This window comes from Dryas octopetala, chromosome 2, assembly GCF_963921425.1.
Source record: "Dryas octopetala chromosome 2, drDryOcto1.1, whole genome shotgun sequence".
NCBI lineage: Eukaryota > Viridiplantae > Streptophyta > Magnoliopsida > Rosales > Rosaceae > Dryas > Dryas octopetala.
This window is the reverse complement of record NC_141367.1, coordinates 17,366,628-17,386,099: the sequence shown is the minus strand read 5'-3', so window position 1 is coordinate 17,386,099 and position 19,472 is coordinate 17,366,628. Positions and strand designations below refer to the sequence as shown.

Genomic DNA, 19,472 nt, shown 5'->3' with positions numbered 1-19,472 from the left:
AACGTTCCACTAAATTGAGTCTTGTATGAAGTTTCCATAAAGCGTATGCCTAATTAGCACATCCCTATATATTATTCATTGGTCAAGGTTGAGATGGGTCAACGTTGGGACCAACATAATCAGCAGTCGATGGTTTTATATACTGGGGCCATGGGCAAGTGGGATGCATGCATATGCATGGTAATTTTTCAAAAAGTGGACCAACAATACATTCAATTGTGATTTACACAAGTCCATATAAAGGTGAGTACGTTTCAATCGTGAAAATCATGCTGATTACGATTTGGGCATAACTCTACAAAGCCAGTCGAACGTCGGCAAGGGAAAAGCTAGTTTTAAAACAAAATTGACTAAACCTATAAGAACTTACACCTATTGATTTCTATAATGAAACTTTTGTATGACCAAACAATAATTATCTAAAGAATCAAATCAAATCATAAGAGATGTAGAACTTCTTTCTCACTTCTTATTAGTGTATTTATCATCCTTCATATTCATAGTATCCATTATTTTTATTACTTATCACAAACTTTATGGTCAAATTGATCATAACACAAATACAAATGAAGCTCCCTTCTACATATTTTAAAAAATATGTTTCCTATAAAAGAAAAATTAATGTTGATGTATGCAGAACTGCATGTGGCCTCTTTTCTATGGTATCAGATTAGCCTCTAATCTCAACTGTGGTAATCGGATTCTACCTTGGTGATGAATTTGGTGAATGTGTACATGGAAATATGGGGGCAACTGTTCTGCTGATTGCTTCGCTAGGATGGGTCATTACTCATTAGGTTTGCTTGGGCTTGCATGATCTTGCTGGCCATCCTTAGCCCAAATTGATTTTGTAGTTTGTTTTCTCTCTGGGCTTAGGCCCCATTAATCTAACAACAAAAAACTCTTTGCATGTGGGTTGATATTGTAAATGCACTTTTCTTCACCTTAGCAAAACATTCCAAAACAACGTAAAATCATTTACTGTTGAAAAATAAATTTAACCTGTGCTTAATAGAAAAAGTCTTTTGTCATTGTTAGATAACTCTAGCCCTCAAAAGCTTAAGCAAATAACATTAGAAGATCGAGAAAATTAAACCTAAGACCTTTTACAAACATGATTTCGATAACTTGGAGTTGCAAAACCACATATAAAAAAAGGGAAAAACTTACAACAGGACATATACTTTGATGGTTGTTTCATTTTAAGACATTAATTTTGCTTTGTGTTAATAAAGGACACATACTTTCATTTTGTGTTAATTAAGGACTATGTTTTTTTCAGTTTTTTTCTCAACTTTGGTCCGACGTTTGACCCATCAAAACTCCACCAAATTCAGAAAAATTATACTGAGTTTAAAGATATGCATCTCTTCTTTATAACCATATAAAGATTACCCATATTGGATCTTTACAACTCCAGATAATCGGCCCTAAAATAGGGTACCCGAAATTGTTTGATTTTTCAAATTTTTTTTAGAGGTCCGATTAGACAGTTTTGGGTACCCTACTTTTGGGACAATTATCTGAAGTTGTAAATGTCCGATTTAAGTGATCTTTATATGGTTGTAAAGAGGAGATGCATAGCTTTAAACCAAGTGTAAGTTTGCTAAATTTGGTAGAGTTTTGATAGGTCCAATGTCGAGCCAAAGTTGAGATAAAACAGGGTCCTTAATTGACACAAAATAAAAGTATGTGTCCTTCATTAACACGAATCAAAATTAATATTCTGAAATGAAACAGTCATCAAAGTATGTGTCCTGTTTGTAAATTTTTCCCTATAAAAAAACTATCACTTGTTCAATTGTTATTATAATTTTTCATTTATATTTTATATTTTGAATTGTCAACTTATTTTTTATAGTAACAATTAAACAAATGGAAAGTTTTTAGTGCGTGGTTTTGTCACTTAGCACATTGAGGTAGTAAGTAGTTCCCTACGTAAGTTTTTTTTTCTTCTAGATAATCACTATACTCTAAAAATTTAAACTATCAAAAAATGAACAATAATGTATATTAAGCTAACAAACATGTACATGAGCACAAACCAAGAAATTTAGTGTGTAAAATAGTGGAAGGTCCATATTAAAAATAAAGAAGATTAAAAAATTCTGATCATCCTCTCCAACTAAATCATGAGAATGCCCATGAGAGGATGACAGTTAAGTAGTCAACTTCAAACAATTTCACAATTTCATTATTTCAAATACCACCCTCTTGTGGTTATTCTATTCTGCCCATTTAACAGAAGTTGACTCCAGTCAATTTCTATTCCCTTTCTCTAGATTGTTTCCTTTCCGAGCATTATCACACACTCTATACCAAAAGGAAACAAAGTCTTATATGATCATTGCCCTGCCTCTTTTGACACATTTTACATATTATTCAATTTCAAATAATTCCAAGTGAAAGAAACGTGTGTTATTACCTTCTTGCATTTTCGTACCGGCTGCATCTCCCATTCATTGACATTATTTTTTATTCTATATTATTCTATCATCAAGAATATTGTTGGTCCAATTGACCTCCAAAAAACATTTACAGTATTGCCATATATCGTTTGGACTCATAAGAACCCCCCATTTACATGGGGGTTTCCAGTTCGAGCTCCTCAGCCAACTATGGCTGGTCTTTACTTATTTATTTATTTATTTGGTTACTGTAATTTGGGCAAAGTTTTATTTTTATTCTTATAGTTTCAATTGTACTTTACATGTTTTGAATTTAGTCATATACTTTATAAACTATTGCAATTGAAAAACACATTAAAATATCCATTTATTAATTCGTTAAATTTGTTCTTGAATTATTAACGGTTTGTAAAGTACATTATTAAAATTGCAACGGTTTATAAAGTACATGACTAGAGGTGGACATTAGGTCAGGCCGACACGAGTCCAATACTAGCACAGTCCATTTAAAGTCAGCCCATCCTGTATTTATGGGCCGGGTGAGGCCAAGATTTTTTATCTTGTTGGGCCGGTCCAGCCCGAGCCCATTATGGGTTGGCCTGTTTATACTAGTTTCTCAATTTTTTTTTTTAGATTTAAATACTAATTTTTAATTCCATAAATAAAAATATTGTCAAAAAACTAAAATACAATTATATATTCAATTACAAACTTATTTCTTATTAATTATTTTTTTAATTTATATTGACATTGTTGATTAATTTAAAAATTAAGTCTTTGATTTATAAAATAATAATAATAGAAACTTAAAATAATTAAATTAATTAATCGGGCCGACCCGACCTAACACGAGCCCGACATGACCCTTTATGGACTGGGCTGAGCTTAAAATTTAAAATAATTAGACTGGTCTGGCTCAATCTGAACACAATACAAAACATGAATAGTCCACTTTTAAACGGACCGACTTATTGTATATGACTAAATACGCAACAAATAAAAAATGCTAACATGTCCTTGGTTGCAATGGATTGTAAAGTACAAAACTAAATCAAAATAATTAAAACTACATAGACATAAATAGAAATTAGCCCAAACTATATGGAACAAAAGTGAAATTTGCACTTTTTAAAATTATTTATCAGTATATCTAATGGCAAGTTTGTAGATTTCGAAAAATACAAATGAGTGCTGTCTGTACTAAATTACTAATCAAATTGTTGTAGGTATAGGAGTCCATATTGGACACGGTAATAGCCTAGCCCCATAAAACTTTAACCCGGCCCAAAACCCCGTGACCCGTTTGCCAGCTCCACCAGCATCAAGGCGACAAGGCCTTCATGCCTTTCTGGCAAATTTTCTGTTTCTTACGTTGTCTGCGATCAAAATCAAACACATTCTCTCCGAAGCTGCTCTAAAACTTGATGCTGAATAAAACGCTGCGTTTCGTGTTCGATCTTCGCAATCCATATTGGAATGAATTCCAATATTGAGCTCTAAATTATTTGGGAATTTAAAAAATCATGTGGCTTTCATTTTGGAGATCCAGGGATCGATTTTCCTTAGACGAGCTCAGGTTTGTATGCCCCATATTGTATTTATGCTTAATTTAGTTCGAATTCTGATTCTCTTCATTGTTTTTTGTATAATTAAGATAATGTTAATTAGCTAAATTACAGGCTACTGTGCGTGCTGCGTGTTTGCTTTGATTAATTTGATTATATTGTGACTGAGAATTTTACATTTTAGATTGTATTTTTGACAATTTATATTTCAAAATCCAAAGTATGGAGCAAAGTCGATTACTCTTTTTTTTTTTTTTTCTTGTTATGTTTGGATTGTGAGAAAGTGGTGGGAAAGAACAGCAAACAGAAAATTATTGTTTAGCAATCCCAAAAAGTAAAATTAGTGTGAAGAGTGACAACTATAAGTGGATATAGTTTGTGTGTGAATAGTGTCAAGAACCTTCCACTGCTGGTATTTAAAATTTTGTTTCATAGTTTGGTGAGCAAGTTGAGTTTTTAAGCAGTGATGTTCTTTGGTGAGGGAAACTTTAGATACCAAAGGTTTGAATTGAGAATTAGCGCTGTTTCGAGCTTGATATAAATAAAAAGAGTGTAATTTCTACACAGACTATACTCTTTGAACTGTGAGTGATAGTGGAATCATACCATAATAAAGGGTTTCAAGCAAGGTTTCGACCTCATATTGAATGTCCCTTGGAAAACAAATTTGAATTTTGGAGAGTGCGTATTTTTAATGACCTTGACTCTGTGCTGGAGCCATAAAGATAAGGCACAAAGAAGAATGCTGCTTGCTTTTGACTAGCATGGTGAAGCTGACTCTTGATTTGGAAAGGGCTCATGACTGTTTACAAATAGCCTACAATTAACTGACCAGAGCTTGAAATCAAATGTCTACATGGCTGGAATGAGTTCATCTTTGTCAAATAAAAAACTAGAAAGAGAAGGAACAAAGGTTTAGTTTTGTCATTGTTGAAGTTTACTTCTTATTACCTATATGATGATATGTGGTATGTAGAGTCCTTCTCTAAAGTGGTCCACTTTTTAAGAAAAGATTGGACACAACATAAAGGGGGTGCACCTTGCAATGTAGTCCAATGATCCGAACAGTTTAGTTTTAGGTACCCTTAAGAATCATCCCTGTAAAAGATCAACCAAATTGATAATCGTTTAGTCATTTGATTACAATCATCATCATTTCAGTGTTTATCAAAAGTGCTATATTCGTATATTTATTTCACCACAATTAGATGGTTAAATGTTGTGATTTAGCTAATTTTTTGGAAGGATCATCCTTTTATGAAGATCTAAAAAATAAATGGTTTGGATCATTGCACTACATTGTAGGGGTGATCCTACAATGTTGTTCACTCTTTCTTTTATAATGGACGTCTACTTCTAAAAGTCTATGTTTGTACATGCTGAATCTTGAAAACATTAGAATACCATTTGGTAGGAATGTGTCCATAAAAAATAAATATATATGCTATTTAATTATTAATCTGTTGTATTATCAAAAACTCTGTTGTTACAATTTTATAAGAATCCCTTTTTATCATTCTGGTTACATTAATGGTGTTTTTCTGATCCATAAATGGTATCCTAACATTTTTTTTAAGTCACATTTTTTCCTTTCAATGTTTTGCTATCCTGAAGTTCTTGTGGTGCATAATTTCTTCTCTGTCATTCAGGAGCATTGTATCATTAGAATACTGGTGGTGTTTTGGACCCTGATTTCGAAATTTGATATGTGATGTTGGTAGTAAATATTTTGCCATAATTATGTTTTTTCAATCAATGTTTGTCTTACTGGAGCAGGTATTTAACTGATCAGTTGGTGAAAGTTCAAATTGTGAATGACGTCAACAAGGTAATTGGTGTCCATTTTGTTCCTCCATCAGCTGAATTATGTTATTGGATTCTTTTCTCAATGTACTAACATTTAGTCTATTATAAAGGATTACGTTATTGAAGCGCTGAGATCAATTGCGGAGTTGATAACGTATGGTGACCAACATGACCCGACCTTTTTTGAGTAGGACTTCTCAATGCTTAGTGTTGCTTGTTGTACATGTTTTACTGTTTTTTATTTATTTATTTATTTTATATTGTCTGTCAATTTTGCAGATATTTCATGGAGAAGCAAGTGATGGGAGAGTTTGTACGTATATTGAAGGTTAGCAGAACTGTGACTGTTTCACTCCAGTTGTTGCAGACAATCAGCATTATGATCCAAAACCTAAAAAATGAACATGCTATATGTAAGTTGCTTCTGAAGAAAGAACTGATAAATTTGTAGTTCTCCAGTTTCTATAGTTGGTTATAACCATGTTGATGGATTTGGTGGTCTTACCTATTAAAGATTTTTGCAGACTACATGTTCAGTAATGAACATATGAACTGCTTGATAACTTATTCATTTAATTTTCAAAATGAAGAGCTACTGTCGTACTACATATCCTTCTTAAGGTTTGTATTTGGTTTCTTTGTTGTCTTTGTGGTAATTGATGATTACCTTATATCCTTACAAATCATCTGATTGCTATGTTATTTGATTGCACGTGCTATGGTTGGTGAAGAGCAATAAGTGGAAAGCTAGATAGGAATACAATTTCTCTGCTTGTAAAGACTCAAAATGTAAGTAATGTTTCTTTCTCTTTTTATTGTGTTGAACTGTTGATAACACTTACAATTATCTTTGAAATGATATTCACTTTTGTTTTGTTTTGTTTTGTTTTGATTTGTTTTTTTTTTTTTGTTTAATGTATATGGCTTCATAGCTAGTCGCTACTACACTCTATCACGTCACTTGGCTGTTAGTTGGTATGAATTTTATTTTGGGTCGTAGACTTACAAAAATTTAAAAATAAAAAATAAAAGCACAATAAGTGAGGGGAACTAATATAAGGCAAACATCAAATTGGGGTTAGCATTTAAAAATTTATTGTAAAGGTGTCACGATTTGAGGTTTTTATTAATTTACTTTTTTAATGGTAATCGAAGGGACCTAGGGCTTGAGTTGGGTTTTAAATTAATTATGAGAAGGGTTTATATTCTCGAGGTTTGGGATGCTTGGATGTTGGTTCAGATACCACAAATTGAGGTTATAGAAACAAGGGTTTTATGATGGAAAAGTAATGAATAGAGGGGCTGTTACAGCCGATGGCCTTTGGGCCTGTCCTTGCCCTTAACACCACATATGGAGCTGGGCTGATTTTAGTGTAGTGAAGTGAATGCAATAATACAGGGAATTAAGAATAGTACTTATAGAAACTACAAGAAAGGGAGAGAGTACTACTCAATTCGCCTTAATCTCAATAGTCCATCATTAAAAGTTTGAATTCTTTTTGGTAGAATTAGTTATATTTTCTACCTTGAAGACTCCCAATATGGTAACTTCGAAAAGTGAATATGAAGAAGAGAAATTATGGAAAACTGTATGGAGTTGAACTCGATAAAAAGCAAATATTAAATCCAATAAACAGCAATTTGACTTCTAGAGACTCATAGAAAGCTCTAGACAGATTTTTGGTTAAAAAGTACCCTTAAAAGAGCTAATTAATAAGGTTCTGAGCAGATGTTTTAAAAAATTATAGTTCTTCCACCAAATAGAAAAGCGTTCTGAAATTTTGAACCAGTAATTGAAAGATTATTTATAACCCTAGATTCCTCATTACTTGACTGTCAGACCATATAAGATTGCCTAGATCATTTTTCAATTGCTTTATCATGAGGGGACACGATTGACATTTTAACTCCATAAAAAAAGCCTTGAGTCTTATAAAATGCAGTCATGTACAAGACAGATGCAGTATGAGGAAACAAGGATCATGAATTACTTGTCCTGCCTTAGATTTTGCACATTGCTTGCATGTCGGCTATAACTTCTAAATTAATACCATTTTGGGCATGTTTTAGTGGTATCTTGGCTATATGGAGCTTGGGTCTGTTGGGAACAAACTGCAAAATTTTGTGGCATGTTTATAATGGAGTGCATTAGATGTTATGCCAAATGATGAAATATGAAGTTTTGAAATAATACTTGTTATTAGTTTTTATTGAATATATTTTGGTTGAATCCTCTCTTTAGAGTTCTCTCATTCTTTAAGCAGTACTGTAGTGTGGATTAGACTTTTGTACTTCTCACCTTTTTTTATTGTTCTAATAAAATCATAGTTGATGACTTGATGTAAATCTATGTTGATTAATTAATCTCTTTATCTTTTCTAAGTTTTAGTGAATGATAGCCATGCATGTATCTCTTTTTGTGCATCTAGGATGAAGTAGTTTCATTTCCACTGTATGTTGAGGCAATACGATTTGCTTTTCATGAGGAGAGCATGGTTCGCACTGCCGTACGTGCTTTGACGCTTAATGTTTATCATGGTCAGTTTCAGTTGTTTCCTCTCTGCTTAATAAACTTAATCTCTCTCCTACTCCTCCCCCCTTTCACCCAAACTAAAAAGTGTTATTGTGTTTAGTGCAACTTATATTGACATGTAAAAAAATGTTCTGATTTTTCAGTTGGAGATGATTGTGTCAACAGATATGTCACCAGTGACCCTCATGCAGATTATTTTTCAAATCTAGTTAAATTTTTCCGGAAGCAGTGCATTGATCTAAATGCATTGGTTTCTGACACTATGAAGTAAGAGTGAGAGTAGTATTCTGATTTCATTGTGAGAATGCATTTATTTTCTCTAAAAGGTTTCCTTTGAATTTTGTGACAGAAACCCGGGTGCAGACACAATCTCATCAATTCCTGCTGCTGTTGATGAGATTGAGGACAATCTCTACTATTTTAGTGATGTTATTTCTGCAGGAATTCCCGATGTTGGGAGGCTAATTACAGACAACATCTTGCAGCTATTGATATTCCCATTGATTCTTCCTTCTCTTACAATGAAAGCTGTCCAAGTATGGAAACATACACATTTTGCCCTCTTTTATTTCAAATTTTCCAACTAGGGAGGCAAAGGGATTTTAATAGCCTGTTGGTAGTCGGTGTATTTTTATAATTTTAAGAATGCAACTTGCTCCTGTTTAACTTTTGGTAGTTTGTAAATCCAGGGGATACAAATCGGGGCTGTCACTTCTTTGTATTTAGTTTGTTGCATCTTGCGCATAGTGAAAATCAAGGATTTGGCAAATACAATTGCTGCTGCTCTTTTCTGTCCGTTAGATGCTTTTGTACCAAAGTCTGGAGCTAAACCTAATGGTTATATGTCTGGTTGTGGTTTTGCACATAAAAGTCAACCGCCAGGCAGTAATAATCTAACCAAGAAAGATGCTGGGCTCTTAAGAGTTGATGTACCAAACTTGTCAAGCTCTGCCCAAATCCAGCCAGTGGATGTCACAACAGAAGATTGTTGTGATTTTCATTTTTCTTTGAGGTAACGCAATGCCATTGTATACAACTACACGTCAGACTTCTTTTCTTCTATTTTTCTTACGTGATCGTTTAAATGGACCTTTAAGATACGATGTCTGCTACAAGAGCAAGTCTCTAATGATAGATTGCCCAGTGACCACGTTTTTTATTGTTTTGGTTTTATTAGCTGCCAATAGCAAAATTATAATGTGTTTGTCCCTAGTTTTTCACCCTGGTATGCTGATTTAATTTGTTAACTTGTACGCATTCTCTATTTTTTTTTTTGTTCTCTCATGAACTGTAGATAAAATTTACAAATGAAGTTATACTTTCACCAGAAATAGGAATGCAAAAAGAAAGAAAAATGAACTGGATGGAGATTTTTGAAGTTCTTAAGATATGCTTGTGCTAATTTCTGCCTTATTCTAACTGTTGGTCAATAAATGGAATGTTCTCATTTATTTACTTTTCCTCCTATGTCTTTCTACCTCATATTTTATTCCTTCCAGTCATGAGCAGAATTGCATTTTCTGCTTATTATTTGGTCACTTTTTTTCATTTGGTGGTATGGCATTGTTTATTTCTGTTTTCATTTGTCTTGTTTATTATTCATCATGATGTTGGTCATCTGTATAGGGAGGCATTGCTTTCTTACATTACGAGTGGGGATGATGTACAAGTTTCGGGTTCGTTGAGTGTTCTGGCTACTTTGTTGCAGACAAAAGGTTAAATTACTGAAATGCAGATTTCAGCACAGATTCACAACTTATTATCACTGTTCACTTACCAAAATCCACTTCTGTAATTCTCATCACTGTTTCTTACCGGATATCCACTTCTGTAGAATTGGATGAATCAATGCTAGATGCTTTTGGAATTCTTCCTCAGCGCAAACAGCATAAGAAACTCCTGCTGGTATGCCTTTGTAAAAACTACTTTATGATTATTTTTTTTCTTGAGAAATGAGTTATATAATCAAAACCCCATGGAACAAGAGAATTACTGAATGATTGGTATCTTTGTCACTTAATGAATTTGAGGATATGTGAATGGGGAAGGCCGGAAGGGTCTGTTTAGTGGGGTTAGGTGGGTGTGAGGTACCATTGACATAGGAGGGAGTATTTTGTAATATGGTAGACCTACCAGTGGCATACTTCAGGTTGGTTTAAATCTTAGTTTTGAAATTGTAAAAGCCAAAATCAAACCAAATTTTAAGAATTTCTAAAATTTGAAAATTACAACCAAACCAAACGAATAAAATTTAAAAACAGAACCAAACTGGTCGCTTTGGTTTGGATTGGTTGTTTTTATCAGTTTATTTGGTTTTTGTTGCACACCTTCAAGTAAGTATGTATCCCCAAGGAATAAAAATGGGGCTCACTTAAGTAAAACCCCATTTGGTATGCCCATATTACACAAGACTTCCTCGAGGTATTGGTATTGTTTGTGACAGTCATACATCCTGTGCTTTTTCTGTACAGAAACTGCTCCAACAAAGCATTCACCCCTCTTCTTAATCAATTATTTTATTTTTCTTCCATAGATGCCACAGCTCTGATCCATTTCCAACCAAGTAATTCAAACAACAAGACGCCTAGATCTCACTATTTCTCTAAATTGTCAAATTAGATCATATCAAGCAAGCATATTGCTTATGTAAGGTTAATTACTTAATTTCTTCTCTTCCATTTACAATTCTTGTTATTTATCCCCTTGATTATTTACTCACAAGACATATGATCATACAAAATGATGTCCAAGTAATTGCATAGTGGGGGTTTTTTAAAATTAACCAAATAGCTACATGTATTGTTTTTCTGAAAGAATTGAGATGAGCATGAGATTTTTACCACCACTCTTTTTTTTGTCATATGAATTTTTTTTTTTTTTTTTTGGTTGATAAGAAGGGATAACTTTATTAGAAATGTGAAGGAATGCAGATATAATGGATTGAAGGTCCATCAAATAGCTACTACCACAACAATATATCTTATAAAAAAAACAAAAACTACCACCACAACAGATACACAAAATCCAAGAAACACTTAGAACAATACACCCGTTCCCGGGAAACAAAGAATTTACAAGTTTTAGATTCTTCTGGGTATCTGTTTTTGTCCTAATTGTTTTAATTTAAATTTACACTCTCCACTACATTATATGATTGCAAATGTTATTGCATTTTGTTTCGAATATAATGCATTTTTTGTTGCATTCTTGCAGCAAGCTTTGGTTGGTGAAGGCTCAGGAGAAGAGCAACTTTTTTCTTCAGAAAGTGGCTCAATGAGAGATAGTATTGAATTTGGTAGTGAGCTGGATGGCTGTCTACAAAAGCTTAGGGTAGTAATTCTTTTTGACTGCTCTCTGTCTGTCTCTGTCTCTCTCTCCCTCTCTCACTCACTCACTGGTTAACAAATAATTATATACCTTACAGTAGACATGCGGTATTCCTTCTTGCTAACTTGCAAGAAGAGTATTCCAGAGAGAGCTACGTCTACTGAACCATGCATTGCACTCATTGAACCCCTTCACAAAAGACACAGCTTTTCCCCTTTCTTTGGTGGGAACAAATGGCAATGATTGGTGATTTTATTCTACCACAATAACTTTATCAGTTTGAAAAGGGCAGTCAACTCTTTTTCATAGATCCATGGTTGGTTGACTCTGATCAACCCCACTCCATATTGCATTCCTTCTACAAAGAACATACTATATTGTCCGTAAACCATTTAACTGAAGACTAAATTATGTGTGTGCATGTTGTCTGAATTTCGTGCCAGTATGGTGTTTATATTGTTGTCTGTTTCTCCAATGTCAAACAAACCGTCTTTCATCCTCCCACCTCTATTGTGCACCAAAAAGATGGGGGAAAAATTATCTACTGGTTTGACTTTTGAGTTTTCTTGCAAGCAATAATTGTGATTTCATTCATTTGGGCTCTTGGGGTCAAAATTTTGAATTTGTATACATAGGTATATATGTATTTCAATTGGTCATTGCAGTTTAGAGAACTTAGGTTGCAAATGCTTTATAAAGGTTTCTAAGACTTCAAGTTGATATTTATATAATATATGTAAAAATGATAAAACCGCTTAAGGTTTACTAGAGCTGTCCTTAGGTTGTATAGAGTGAAATTTTGTGCACTCCATCCCTCATACACCTAGCCACAGGTTTTACAAGTTGGATAATCAAGGCTGTGTTTTAATTGTATAATACAGTTTAGAAAAATTAGATTGCCACTTGTTTTATGAAAGGGTTCAAAGATTTGAAGTTGGGCCAATAAATTAACAATTTCGGGTAATGATTATTGTACAACCTTTGGCCGCTTAAATTTTATGATTATTTATTAATTCCCTAGCTAATAAGAATTTAAAGTCTTGATTATTCTGGAATGCTCCACTTTTTGTAGGTGGAACTTTTAGCTTGTTTTCAGCGTTACTTTGTTGCTATCATTATGATTTCTTTATCAAAGTCAGTTTACTGTTTCTTTTCTGTAACTTACAGGAGCAGTTTGGAGTGTCGTGTTCTTTTCTGGAAGTGAGCGCTAGCCCTCGTGTACATAGATTTCAGGTACTTTGGGTAAAAAAGTTGAGTTTAGCAAACTTTGCACCTTCAGAACAGTTTTTTTAAATGGTTGGCCTCACTGAATCTACTCAGTTAAAAAATAGGTCTAATTAAAGTTAGTTAACTGTGGTAAGCTAAATAAAATTAAGCTGGATTGACGGAAAAAAATCTGTCCACAAAAAGCCAATGATTGTCTTGAATTATTATGTTAAATAACACCCCGTTCATCACTTGTGGCTATTTACAGCTCCTAGTAAATTTTTTTCTCAGGCATGGAATTTTTATTTTTATTTATTTCAATTTCCTTGGGTTTGCTTTTGTAAAATTAAGGGTTTTATATAATTGGCCTTATTCAGGTCTGGTTCTCATCTTCTTTTACTGCTTGACTAGGAGATTCTTTTAGGGTTTCTTACCTGAGGCATTGTTATAATATAGAATAATAGTTAACCCACATCCTAACAACTAAAGTTTTTGGCTACGGTGGGTAACCAAAAAAATTTAAAATGGTAGCAAGATATCCTGAGTTTAATCCTTGCAGCTGGGTCCTAAAAGCTTAAGCTATTAGGATGTGAGCCAATTATTGTTTTATCTTCTAACACTCCCCATCATGTGTGGGTCTCTCTTCACCACCAGAGAGTCCAAGTAAGAAATTCAACATGAATTGGGAGGTTCTATAGGAGTTTAAACTCAGGCTTTCTTTTTTGATATTATATCAAATTTTGTTGGTGAACCATTGTTCCCAAAAGTTTAAGATGTTTGGATGTGAGCCAGCTATTGTATTATACTCTAACATGCATGATTTCCTTCCTTTTCTTTAATCCCTAAATATTTATGCAATTAGTAAGCACATTTGTTTCTCTCTCTCTCTCTCTCTCAGCTTTTATTTTCTTTGTACCATTCAACAGAATTGAAATAGTCCACATTTTGTCAGTTTGAAACTTGTAACCATATTATATTTCTGGGCATATCGCGTAGGTGCTTGATGCATTGGTGAGTCTTTTTGGCCGTTCAAATATATCTGCAGAGGCATTGTGGGATGGTGGTTGGCTTTTGCGGCAGTTGCTTCCTTATAGTGAGGCAGAATTTAACAGCCATCACCTCAAGTTACTGAATGTAAGTTCCATCTTATATGACAGAATACTAATAGAATAGCTTATTGTCTTGTCTTCTTTGCCATGGATGTTTTGGCTTTTCTTGACAGTCTAATGGTAATAATTAGTTGCCAATTTGCCACACTTTAAGTTGCTGCTCCAGTTATATTGGTCTATGCAAGGTTTTAAAAGGAATTTTTGAGGCCCGCGTCGGGGTGAGGCGTAGGCTTGTTTAGCAGAAATCACGAAAGGTGTGTACGTTGCGGGTGAGGCGGCGCGAAGTGTACGCTTAGTTGCAAAGGCACCGCTAATGGAGGTTGAGGTGTACAGCTCCATAAGGAAGAAGATGATCTGAATCAGATGCCCTTTTATTTCTGAAAATTTTCGAGAGAACGGCATCGTTTCTGCTGTTTTTCTTCCTTTTAATTAAACGATTCCTTTCATCAACGCATGGGTTTTTTAAAAAAGAAAGCTGATGTCCTGAAAAGACAATACTACCCTTTTTAACTAATGAAACGACAGTATTTTTATTTTAAAAAAGGTGTGTGGCTATCAACAAAACAAAGTGACGCATGGGGCTCACTTAAAAACATGTTTAAATTAAACCATCTTTAGTTTGAAAAACAAACTCCTAAAGTCGTATAGACATAAAAACCCTAATAGAGAAAATCTATCAAAACTAAATAAAAGAGGACTCCTAACACAGTAATGCTAAATAAAATTTAATGCTAAAAGACTTGTATACTATATCTATAGGTATATAAATATATACTTATATATATATTATATTCTTTAATCATATTAATTATTTCTCAAAAGGCTTACACCTCGCCTTTCAAAACTTTGGGTCTATGGAAGGATCTCGTATTGTTTGCATGAATCTTGAACTTCTGTTGGTATATTATCTTGTTGGTTGGAGCTTGACTGAAATTCATGTCTTAGTGGATATGATTTAGGCACTAGGACACAACAATCTTCACAGTTTCATGTACGTCATTTGGATTGGGTTAATATGACCATATATTGATGCCCTATTTGTGGTATAAGCTCTATGTTTTCTTATCGTCTTTCTTCTATTAGTGCTTCTAATTCTATTGTTTGCAAATCTTGTTGTGTGCTGTTTGCTAAGGTTTTCAAAGTTTATGCTGGTAAGACTTATTTGATCTCATGGCATGGGGTTCCTTTTGGCCTCTTATTTTTGGTTTTGTACTGAATCATTATTTGAACAACTGAAAAAACAAACATTGCTACATGTTGACAATGGTTTTGAGTAAAGTAAAAATGGTTTCCAAACTAGTAAGCTTTATGAAGTTGAAACATCATCCAATATTTAAAACAATTACCCGCATAATTAGCTGGACCTTGATTATCCAATTATGGCTATAAATACCTACTTTGTTGACATATGCGCTTCTCAGCATGCATATAAGTTCCAATGTCATTGGGGACATGATATTTTGATGCAGGAGCATCTACTAGGGTTTCCAAGATTTAGTTCTTTTTTAGTAACTTTCTAATTTTTATTTCCTAGTTTGATTTGGAGTCTAGTTTCCTGATTTTGTTAGATTTCTAGTACTTATGTGCCTTTAGTCAATTAGGATTTTTTCTTTCTTAGCTAAGGTTTATTGTCTTCCTAGTCAATTAAGGAATATGTTTACCCTTAGGTTGTAATAGACACTTTTTATGCAATATTTTTCTGGGTTTTCAAATTTTAGAGTTTCTCTTGGGTCTCTTTACCCTAGAACTCATCTATCAACAATCCAACTTTGATCCTTCAACTTTCTTCTCTGTCTTTTCTACTGTTTATTGCTGGAATTTCCTTTCTTCTGTGGTTTTTACCCTATTACCCTATTACAACAGCAAGACAGCAGCCCTTGGCTTCTGTCCTGCGTCATATTTGCAGCATTCGCATTGCCTGTGTACTCATGACCAGTTTGGAGGTGTGTTTTCACATCTTCTTGTTCATCCATGGAAGATAGATGTAGACTTCCACTTGAAAACGACAACAATGCATAGACCAAAAAGAAAAAAGAAAAAAAGCTCTCTTTGAATGCTAGTTGCATCCAAGTAGATCCATATTTTAATTTTTTTAGATATATTGCTTATAACATGACAATGTTTACTTCTATTGTTTCTCTTATTTAGGATTCATACAAGAACTGTGCTAGTACACTTCTCAAGGAGACTAGAGGTATCTGGCCAGATCTACTCATAACAGTCCTCTGTGACGAATGGAAAAAGTGCAAGAGAGGTAATTCTTGTCATTCTTTGGTAGGAATGATGAGTTACTTATTTTAAATGTTTTAGTGATGTGTTTGAAAAAATGTAGCTATAGAGGCCTCATCCCCTCAGAAAGAGCCCAAGTGCATTCTGTTTTCATCTCAGAAGTTCTCTTCTGAAGGTAGGATTGAGACTTGTTGTGGGTATTTAATTGGGGATTTTGAAACCCCCAAGGTTGTTTTTTGCTTTAATTGAGCAGACTTCGAGTTAATGCATCTGTTTTTCTGACAGATGGTATCACAAGTGATTCATCCTTTGCTGCTGGTGAAAGGATGTGTGAGTTGGTGAAGGTTTGTGTTTTGTACTCTATTAATCTTCTTAAGATGTTTTCAGGTAGACATTTACTGTTGGGTATCCATGAAGCTGAAAATCAGTAAACTAATGTCTTACTCTGTGGTTTTGCCACTGATTAGTGAATCTTAAATAAAGAAATAAAAAGAGAACCTTATGGTGTGATTTGTGAAAATACATAAATACATCTCATGCATGTCTTCTGTATCCCTTTGTGGTGGTACCTGATAAATTGGTCGGGCGCTAATATTTGTCATATTTTAGGGATTTGTACTTCTACATCAACTTCAGATTTTCTCCCTTGGTAGAGCTTTGCCTGAGCAACCTCCTATTAATCCTCCAGCTGATGTTTTTGAAACTTCTCGTGCAAAAAGTGCTGGCCTAGATGCTTCAGGTCCAAAGCCTGGCATTGAGCTAAGACTTGGTCAGTTCTCTATCCCGCACATATCTCTACCATAATAAATTTTTAGTACATATGACCATACAAATGGTAATTCAATATTTTACATGCCGCACCCTTCAAATACATAATATTACTTTATTGCTAGAACCCTGGATAAGTATTTCTTAATTAATTTGTTGTGGTCACTGCCATATGCAGACGATGCTGTGCCTTGTAGAATTGCGTTTGAGAGGGGTAAAGAACGCCATTTTTGCTTTCTAGCAATCTCTTTGGGAGCATCTGGGTGGGTTGTTTTAGCTGAAGAATTACCCTTAAAGCAGCATTGTGGAGTCGTTCGTGTTGCTGCACCTTTGGCAGGTTCCAACGTATGTTACAGCTGAAGTGGTTTCTGTGCTTTTTTTCTTTTTGTACTTTGGTTTCACATTTTTGTGAAACATCTATAGAATCAGTGCTTTCTTTGTTCTTATTCATATTAAATCTAATGGTTTTCTTAAACATAGAGTATGCAAAATATGTGTACTATTTCCATCTCTTCACAGTTCATATTGGTACACAGCACCAGATAATTTTCTATTATAATTGCCATGATGCTATGGTTTCACTTGTATCTAATCTTTTCTTTTCATTGCCTTCAGCCAAAAATTGATGATAAGCATCCAAGATGGTTACACTTGCGGATCCGTCCATCCACTTTACCCTATGTGGATCCCGCTAGATCTGGTGCCTACGGGAAAGTGAAGACAAAAGCTTTGATTGATGGCAGATGGACACTAGCATTCAGGGATGAAGAGTCTTGCAAATCTGCTTTGTCTATGATTTTGGAGGAGATAAGCCTACAAAGCAATGAGGTGGAGAGAAGACTAAAACCTTTACTTGACCTCGAAACCGTTGTAGAACCTTCAAACTCTTCTCCAAGTCCTCCTGAGGTTTCCTCTTCTTATTCAACACCTTCCAATTCTTTGTAGGTCTCCAACTTGCTTGAGTTTTCCCAATAATAGTTTGCCATGCTCAATGGGGTGGGAATATATATGCCTTAGTCACCCTTTGTATATTGTTGAGCCAACCTTAGGTATATATACCCAGAAATGTAGAGTATCACCTTCAATTTAGTACCATTCTTTGTATACTAGCTTTCCTTGCCCTGATTTTTAAGTTATGTCAGCTTTTGCTTCTCATTCTTTAGCAGCCCTAACCCTAGGTTGTTCCTTCCATAATTTGTCATCCCTGTAACAACATTGTATAAATGAGGCAATTCCATAGTGAAGGCTTTTTTGTGCATCTCTTTTTATAACAGATACTATGACTTTGTGTGCATGTGCATTTTGTGTTTTTGTATGTATAGGGATTCTCTTAGGGAGCGTCAGTAAAATGTGAAAAAAAAAAAATAGAGCATATTGTAATTATAACTGTTGGATATCATCCAACGTTAAAGAAAATTTCACGGGTTTTAATGATAGAACTTGGGTAAAAGAGTGGGTTTATGGTAATTGAAAATGATAAATGCACTCCAGGATTAGTTTTTCCACACCCATGCATTCACAAATGAGTATTGTGTGATTGCATGAATTTAGTTTTGGAATGCAAATAACAGCTTCTTTGAAAATTTCATCAATCAGAAATGTGAGTTCTGATTGAGGCTTAGTGGAGAATATTTCCAGCTTACTGACATTTACAGTTTACACCTTGGCATTCATTCACCATATCCTACATTTTGAGTGCATACATCAGAATAATCTAATCCTAAATAACACCCTTCACTCAACAACTTCAATTTGAGCACTTCAAGAACTTCACACAAACACTTTCATGAGATATTTATATCACTTCATAGTCTTGATATGGTATGACAAACTAATAAAGAGATGACACGTATTCATTGGTGGCGGTAGGGCCTATAATATTTTGAATTTTAAATTTTTATAAGATTCGTATGACTTAAATATTATGAATTTCACCATTAATGAATATGTTTAAGAGATAATGAGGCTTGAATCCTTTAGAAAAATAGTTTTTAGATGGAGACTGGAGTGTTTTAAAATTTATAAGAAAATCTTTTTAATTCATAATAAAGTCTTTTAATTTATAGGAAATTTTTTTAATTCATAATAAAGTCCTTTTAATTTATAAGAAAATCTTTTTAATTCATAATAAAGTCCTCTCTCGATTTGAAAGGTATTTCCCCTCTTAGGGTGTAAAGTGAGCTTTATAGAGACTGTATGTTAGGTTTTAACTTCGGGATTTTAGACGGAGCTCAAAATTTCAGAGTTAAAACCTAACATAAAGCTGTCAAAGAAGAAAAATAAAATGACTTGATTAAAAACTCTAAATCACTACCGGTTTTAGTCTAAGAAAGACTCATAAAATGGATTGAAATCTAAATCTCCCTATGTTTAATTTCACTATTGGTCTGTCATATCATGTCGGCATAATAAAGCCGTTTTTACAACATAAGACAACACAAAACATCACACAACACGATTACACATAGCTCCACACTCATTTAGCAGAAAAATTTAAATCACACAAACTAAAATTTTTGAA

General features: G+C 34.0%; 1 protein-coding gene across 1 annotated transcript; it reads left to right on the top strand.

The window, feature by feature from the left end:
• The first annotated feature begins 3,790 nt into the window (after nucleotides 1-3,790).
• Nucleotides 3,791-18,209, top strand: LOC147293586 (CLEC16A-like protein). Its single transcript, XM_086232738.1, has 21 exons — nucleotides 3,791-3,984; nucleotides 5,750-5,801; nucleotides 5,890-5,966; nucleotides 6,059-6,192; nucleotides 6,304-6,400; nucleotides 6,511-6,568; nucleotides 8,209-8,317; nucleotides 8,456-8,579; nucleotides 8,662-8,848; nucleotides 9,002-9,324; nucleotides 9,939-10,027; nucleotides 10,147-10,217; nucleotides 11,526-11,642; nucleotides 12,807-12,872; nucleotides 13,842-13,979; nucleotides 16,103-16,208; nucleotides 16,287-16,358; nucleotides 16,469-16,527; nucleotides 16,793-16,952; nucleotides 17,130-17,296; nucleotides 17,567-18,209. The coding sequence occupies exons 1-21, from the start codon at nucleotides 3,932-3,934 to the stop codon at nucleotides 17,894-17,896; spliced, it is 2,589 nt and encodes an 862-aa protein (XP_086088864.1). The 5' UTR covers nucleotides 3,791-3,931; the 3' UTR covers nucleotides 17,897-18,209.
• The last annotated feature ends 1,263 nt before the right edge of the window (nucleotides 18,210-19,472 follow it).